Source organism: Uranotaenia lowii, chromosome 1, assembly GCF_029784155.1.
Source record: "Uranotaenia lowii strain MFRU-FL chromosome 1, ASM2978415v1, whole genome shotgun sequence".
Classification (NCBI taxonomy): Eukaryota; Metazoa; Arthropoda; class Insecta; order Diptera; family Culicidae; genus Uranotaenia; species Uranotaenia lowii.
In genome coordinates, this window is record NC_073691.1 from 211,707,001 (window position 1) to 211,715,026 (window position 8,026).

At 29.2% G+C, this 8,026-nt stretch overlaps 1 protein-coding gene across 1 annotated transcript in view; it reads left to right on the forward strand.

Annotated features, from left to right (window-relative positions):
- The window catches only part of LOC129738363 (uncharacterized), a 144,365-nt gene extending 138,901 nt beyond the window's left edge, over positions 1-5,464 (forward strand). Inside the window, exon 10 of the mRNA XM_055729547.1 lies at positions 4,295-5,464. Coding sequence (XP_055585522.1) covers positions 4,295-4,356 — 62 coding nt within the window. The 3' untranslated portion in view covers positions 4,357-5,464. The remainder of the gene's footprint in view (positions 1-4,294) is intronic.
- The last annotated feature ends 2,562 nt before the right edge of the window (positions 5,465-8,026 follow it).

Consider the following 8,026-nt stretch of genomic DNA (forward strand, 5'->3'; position numbering starts at 1 on the left):
TGACAAAAATGACAAAAAATGACAAAAATGACAAAAATGACAAAAATGACAAAAATGACAAAAATGACAAAAATGACAAAAATGACAAAAATGACAAAAATGACAAAAATGACAAAAATGACAAAAATGACAAGAACGACAAAAATGACAAAAATGACAAAAACGACAAAAATGACAAAAATGACAAAAATGACAAAAATGACAAAAATGACAAAAATGACAAAAATGACAAAAATGACAAAAATGACAAAAATGACAAAAATGACAAAAATGACAAAAATGACAAAAATGACAAAAATGACAAAAATGACAAAAATGACAAAAATGACAAAAATGACAAAAATGACAAAAATGACAAAAATGACAAAAATGACAAAAATGACAAAAATGACAAAAATGACAAAAATGACAAAAATGACAAAAATGACAAAAATGACAAAAATGACAAAAATGACAAAAATGACAAAAATGACAAAAATGACAAAAATGACAAAAATGACAAAAATGACAAAAATGACAAAAATGACAAAAATGACAAAAATGACAAAAATGACAAAAATGACACAAATGACAAAAATGACACAAATGACAAAAATGACAAAAATAACACAAATGACAAAAATGACAAAAATGACAAAAATGACAAAAATGACAAAAATGACAAAAATGACAAAAATGACAAAAATGACAAAAATGACAAAAATGACAAAAATGACAAAAATGACAAAAATGACAAAAATGACAAAAATGACAAAAATGACAAAAATGACAAAAATGACAAAAATGACAAAAATGACAAAAATGACAAAAATGACAAAAATGACAAAAATGACAAAAATGACAGAAATGACAAAAATGACAAAAATGACAAAAATGACAAAAATGACAAAAATGACAAAAATGACAAAAATGACAAAAATGACAAAAATGACAAAAATGACAAAAATGACAAAAATGACAAAAATGACAAAAATGACAAAAATGACAAAAATGACAAAAATGACAAAAATGACAAAAATGACAAAAATGACAAAAATGACAAAAATGACAAAAATGACAAAAATGACAAAAATGACAAAAATGACAAAAATGACAAAAATGACAAAAATGACAAAAATGACAAAAATGACAAAAATGACAAAATGACAAAAATGACAAAAATGACAAAAATGACAAAAATGACAAAAATGACAAAAATGACAAAAATGACAAAAATGACAAAAATGACAAAAATGACAAAATGACAAAAATGACAAAAATGACAAAAATGACAAAAATGACAAAAATGACAAAAATTACAAAAATGACAAAAATGACAAAAATGACAAAAATGACAAAAATGACAAAAATGACAAAAATGACAAAAATGACAAAAATGACAAAAATGACAAAAATGACAAAAATGACAAAAATGACAAAAATGACAAAAATGACAAAAATGACAAAAATGACAAAAATGACAAAAATGACAAAAATGACAAAAATGACAAAAATGACAAAAATGACAAAAATGACAAAAATGACAAAAATGACAAAAATGACAAAAATGACAAAAATGACAAAAATGACAAAAATGACAAAAATGACAAAAATGACAAAAATGACAAAAATGACAAAAATGACAAAAATGACAAAAATGACAAAAATGACAAAAATGACAAAAATGACAAAAATGACAAAAATGACAAAAATGACAAAAATGACAAAAATGACAAAAATGACAAAAATGACAAAAATGACAAAAATGACAAAAATGACAAAAATGACAAAAATGACAAAAATGACAAAAATGACAAAAATGACAAAAATGACAAAAATGACAAAAATGACAAAAATGACAAAAATGACAAAAATGACAAAAATGACAAAAATGACAAAAATGACAAAAATGACAAAAATGACAAAAATGACAAAAATGACAAAAATGACAAAAATGACAAAAATGACAAAAATGACAAAAATGACAAAAATGACAAATATGAAAAAAATGACAAATATGACAAAATTGACAAAAATGACAAAAAATGACAAATATGACAAAAATGACAAAAATGACAAAAATGACAAAAATGACAAAAATGACAAAAATGACAAAAATGACAAAAATGACAAAAATGACAAAAATGACAAAAATGACAAAAATGACAAAAATGACAAAAATGACAAAATGACAAAAATGACAAAAATGACAAAAATGACAAAAATGACAAAAATGACAAAAATGACAAAAATGACAAAAATGACAAAAATGACAAAAATGACAAAAATGACAAAAATGACAAAAATGACAAAAATGACAAAAATGACAAAAATGACAAAAATGACAAAAATGACAAAAATGACAAAAATGACAAAAATGACAAAAATGACAAAAATGACAAAAATGACAAAAATGACAAAAATGACAAAAATGACAAAAATGACAAAAATGACAAAAATGACAAATAATGACAAAAATGACAAAAATGACAAAAATGACAAAAATGACAAAAATGACAAAAATGACAAAAATGACAAAAATGACAAAAATGACAAAAATGACAAAAATGACAAAAATGACAAAAATGACAAAAATGACAAAAATGTCAAAAATGACAAAACTGACAAAACTGACAAAAATGACAAAAATGACAAAAATGACAAAAATGACAAAAATGACAAAAATGACAAAAATGACAAAAATGACAAAAATGACAAAAATGACAAAAATGACAAAAAATGACAAAAATGACAAAAATGACAAAAATGACAAAAATGACAAAAATGACAAAAATGACAAAAATGACAAAAATGACAAAAATGACAAAAATGACAAAAATGACAAAAATGACAAAAATGACAAAAATGACAAAAATGACAAAAATGACAAAAATGACAAAAATGACAAAATGACAAAAATGACAAAAATGACAAAAATGACAAAAATGACAAAATGACAAAAATGACAAAAATGACAAAAATGACAAAAATGACAAAAATGACAAAAATGACAAAAATGACAAAAATGACAAAAATGACAAAATGACAAAAATGACAAAAATGACAAAAATGACAAAAATGACAAAAATGACAAAAATGACAAAAATGACAAAAATGACAAAAATGACAAAAATGACAAAAATGACAAAAATGACAAAAATGACAAAAATGACAAAAATGACAAAATGACAAAAATGACAAAAATGACAAAAATGACAAAAATGACAAAAATGACAAAAATGACAAAAATGACAAGAATGACAAAAATAACAAAAAAAGTGACAAAAATGACAAAAATGAAATGGATGACACAAAAATTATAAAAAATCAATTTATCGATTTTTCGATGATCGACGTTGTTTCCGAAATCTGGTTTGAAAAAATATTTATTCAATATTTTGTTTATTTTTAAAAATCTGATGAAAAAATTTGAAGTTCTTTGTCGTTGCAATTGGATACTCCCAGATTGCGCACCTTTTAGCATTCTTCAAAATCGTTTTCCGCTCTTCGCATCGATCAGGTTCAATTTTCCTTCCGAAGATGGTAAAAAAGTCAGGATTCGGCACCTTCCGCCTTAAACGAAGAACAACTCGTCGGCGCAAAACACGAACACATTCAAACAAGCGACGACAACGACGACGCTCTGGGGACAACAAATATAAACACTTTCCTTCCAAGAACTTTGCATCGAGGTTTGAGCAGCAAATGTCTGGAAGCGGATCAGCAGATCTCCTGGTTCTGATTTTTTTTTTGCTTTCACAGCGTTCTGAAAGCTTTTTCCTGAGAGTCGGTTGCTTTTGTTGTCGTGTTGGTTTTTTCCCGCTGACAGCAGCCAACCGAATGGAATGTGGAAATTGGTTAAATCGAGGGCCCAAGGCTTCGAATCAAATAGGCAGGAGCCCTAAACAAATTTTCCGTTTGTGTTTGTTTTGAAGACTAGCGGGAAGAGAATGGGGGGATGATGTTCTGTTGAAACTATTTTAATGATGTTATTTGGTTTAACAGATACAAACTGCGGGACACAGTTTAGCAGTTAATCTTTCTACGGTTTATAAAATCATCTCACTTGTCAAATTTTTATCCAAAATTTTAATTTTTAGCGAACAAACCAATGGACTGATTCCAATATACGAACCTTTCCCCTAAACTCTGTATTGTCTGCGACTAACCGTTATCTAAATCTCTCTACAACTCATAATTCCATTAACCATGATCGGCTCAAATATCAATCATCTTTTTCCCAATCCTCTCCCCCCATTCACCCAAAACCCACAAAATCGTACCCATTCATCAACACTGCCAGTCTATATTGCAGATCCGGACCTGATTCTTCCACGTGGCACCGAGATGGAATTCACGACCCTGTCAGGAGCTTAGCAGAAGCCAACCTAGCCGTAGGACGACGTAGCGCTCTAGTAGTAGTAGAAGTATAGTATACAATTAAGAATGATTTCAAAGAATTAAACGGAGTTGATTGTCGTTTGGCTGCCGGCCAGTGGAAGAAATACAATGGCGACCGTGGCAAAAAGAAGCGTTGATATTCAGAAGGTAAGCGCGTGATTTGTGTGTCTGTGTTTATGTATGAAAATTCAGCAAACCAGTTTGCCGAACTTAAAATGTAAATAGTTGATGGAAAGTTTGTTGATTTTGGTTTGCAAATAACTCAGCGTAAGGTTTTGACCGATTCCGACAAAATGTGTGCAAATTCGAGGGACGAATTCGCGTGAATGTGAATAACATTAGGAGATGTAAAATAAGCAAATAAAATAGGTAAGCAAACACGCTCTATAGTAATGGATTGTGTTCGGAAGAAGTGAGCTGATGTTTGTGTTTTCATCGTTCTCCCAATTGATGGAAACAACAAGTAAAGGATAAAGTTCCCTTATCTTAAGGAATTGTGCAAACAGTCTAGGGTTAAAATCACAAGCAAGTGGAGCGAGCGAGTGAGAGAACAATTTCAAATTTGTTACTTTGAAAATTGAAAAACAAAATGTGAACACACAAGTATAAATTGTGAGATCAAACTCTATTTATACTTTAACCTCAGTAGAATTTATTTTATAGCCTAGCGAATATCAGATGGTTTATCTCGAAGCAAGCAAGTTATACTGTTTGAGTATTTGAAAGGGGGAAATCGAGTTCGGCTCGAGACTCCTAGAAGATTTAAGTAGTTTAAAGTTACAGGCCATGGATCATTGAATGAAGAAATGTTAGCTCGGGCTGACTTGGCTCCTGAGAAGGAAAACAAATGCTAATGTAAAGTTAAATCAAAAACGTAAATAAAAAACACAACACAAAATAACTCTAGATAATGAATCTAGTTTAGTTGCTGATATTTTTTATAAGAAACTAATAAAAAAAAAACAAAAGATTATAAATCAAAACCAACCCGAAACGTGACGACGGTAGTCAACAACAATCAAAAAAAGGAATTTCGTTCAATGAAATAAAAACAGCTCCATGAGATTTTTTTTTTCGAAACATATTGAACGCCCCCCTGCTGGCTGGGTCGACTTTCGTTTATCGAAGAATTTGAAAGAATTCCTTCATCCTGTAGTTCGATGTTTTACACCTACCTCTCCTGGAAAAGGTTGCACTTTTTTAAAGGCTACAACTACAACTGGCTGTGACACTTTTTCTGATGTTGACAAAGGGTGAAAGTACATCAAGGAATTGTCGTCGGTCGTAAAACACTACACCACTTTCCTAAGGTCTTTTTTTCGCTACAGTTTTCAGGATTGACCGGAGAAGGTGACTTACTGACAGTGAAGAGTGTCAAAAAAATATCGTCGCCGGAGTAGTTTCTCTCCGTGGAAGAGGGACCTTTCTTTAATTTTGCAAAAACAGCACCTTCGTCGATGACGACGACGACGACGACGATACGATTATGGTGATGACAAACAAACGGCAGAGAGGTTGTAAAAGCTTTGATTAACTTTTGCTTGCAAGTTTGTTTGAGTTTTTTTTTACACCTTAGAAAATCTTTTGAAGAATGATTTCTGTTGACGATTGTGGAAGAAATTGTCCATATTTGAGGAAATAATCATAGGTTACTTTTTGCAAAGTTAAATTAGAATGATGACAGTCCTAAAAAGATTCAGTTTCAATTATTTCGAAGTCAATTTCATTAAAATACTTGAAAAGTTAACCCACACCCACATTTGTTATATTTTTATGGACTTTTAAGTTCATTTTTTGAGTTCAAAACAGATTTTGAGAACCAACTACATAGCTGGATGAATTTAAAAAAAAAAATACCATCAGAATTTTTATCGTTATTTTTCTTTCTAATAAAACATAAAATAAATCTCTTAATCGTCGTAAACGTTCGATTTAGTTCTTACAGGATTTTTGGCGCTGTAAATAGCGTTGATGCTTAACTGGTGCGTTCTGCACTGTTTTCCCACAGTAGAAGTCGAATTTTACTGTCTGAAGCTATGGTAAATAATTTATCCGCTCAACTTTAAAAGATTGCAAATGACTGAAAATCGCATAAAAAAAATCTAACACAGCAATAACTAAAATATAACAAAATTATGAAAAAATATGGACCAATATGACAATACTTTGACAAAAAAATTACGAAACTCTTACAAATATATTTGAAAAATGTGATAAATGACAAAAATTTTACAAAAAAAATCTGTCAAAACCATCGAATAAAAATGACAAAAAATTAATAATAATGAAAAAAACTTGACAAAAAAAAACTTTCAACCTTTAGAGTAAATATGACAAATGTGACAAAAAACTGACAACTAAATATAATAATTAAAAAATTGACAAATATGACAAATAGACAAAAGAATTACAGACATCTGACAATACAACAAAAACACTATAAATGTGAAAAATATGACAAAAGTGACTTAAACATGACAAAAATATAACAAAAAAAGAATATTATGAAAAACTTCGTTATAGTTTGGCATTTTCTTCATTTGATTATTAGTTTTTGTCAGTTTTCATTTGTTACAGGTTTGTCTGATTTATATTATTTGATTTTCAAAAATTTTTCTTAGTTTTGTCATTTTTTTTTGTTTTGATTATAGTCTTTTTGATATCTTTATGCCATTCCCGACTTATATCATTGATGCATTTATTGGAAATTACTAAAAAAAACTTATCCGGTACAACTGTGTTCGATAATAACTCTTGCAAATTCGAACTTATGTACATCGTCTCAGGAAGCAACTGTTTTAACAACTGAGCTTTATACAGTTGGGTTAAAAAAATAATGAAATCACGTGAAGCTGCACTCTCTTTGAACTTTGATAAGCTGCCAATTCTCTCTCGGTTGATGTTATTACACAATCTGGTTCAGCTATCCAACTAACTTTATACAATATTTGAAGTCTTTACAATGACTGAAAACAAAGACACAGCTATTCGCGTAAAAAAAGGAAATTTGGAATTACTTCACTAAGTTTGCTACATCTTTGTCAATTTTCATCGAAAAATTTAGAAATTTAGGGGAAAAATGTAAAAATATATGATCCAGTACCTAGCCAAGTTTCGTCAAAATCAATTAACGCGATCAAAAATAATGCCGAGGAGAATATGAGATTCGTTATCACCTATCAGACGATTTCATTCTTTATTGGACGAATGTTTGTATGAAAAACATCGTATTCAATGATTTCATGGTTTTTTCTTTCACAAAATCAAAATTTATAACAAAGAATTATGTAAATTGATCATTTCTGAAACTTTGTTTTTCTTATTTTGAGCTCCTTTGAAACATTTTCTATTCCTAAACAAAGTTCGAATGAAGTTTGAAAAAACCAAGAACACGTGGAATACCATGTTTTTCATACAAACATTCGTCCAATAAAGAATGAAATAGTCTGTTGAGCGCTAATGAAGCTCATTTTCTATGCGGCACATTTTTTATCGCGTTGATCAATTTTTACGAAGCTTGACAAGGTACTGGAACAAATATTTTTACATCTTTGGACCAAATTTCAAGATTTTTCGATGAAAATTGTCAAAGATACAGCAAATTTAGTGAAGCAACTCCAAATTTACCTTTTTTACGGGATTAGCT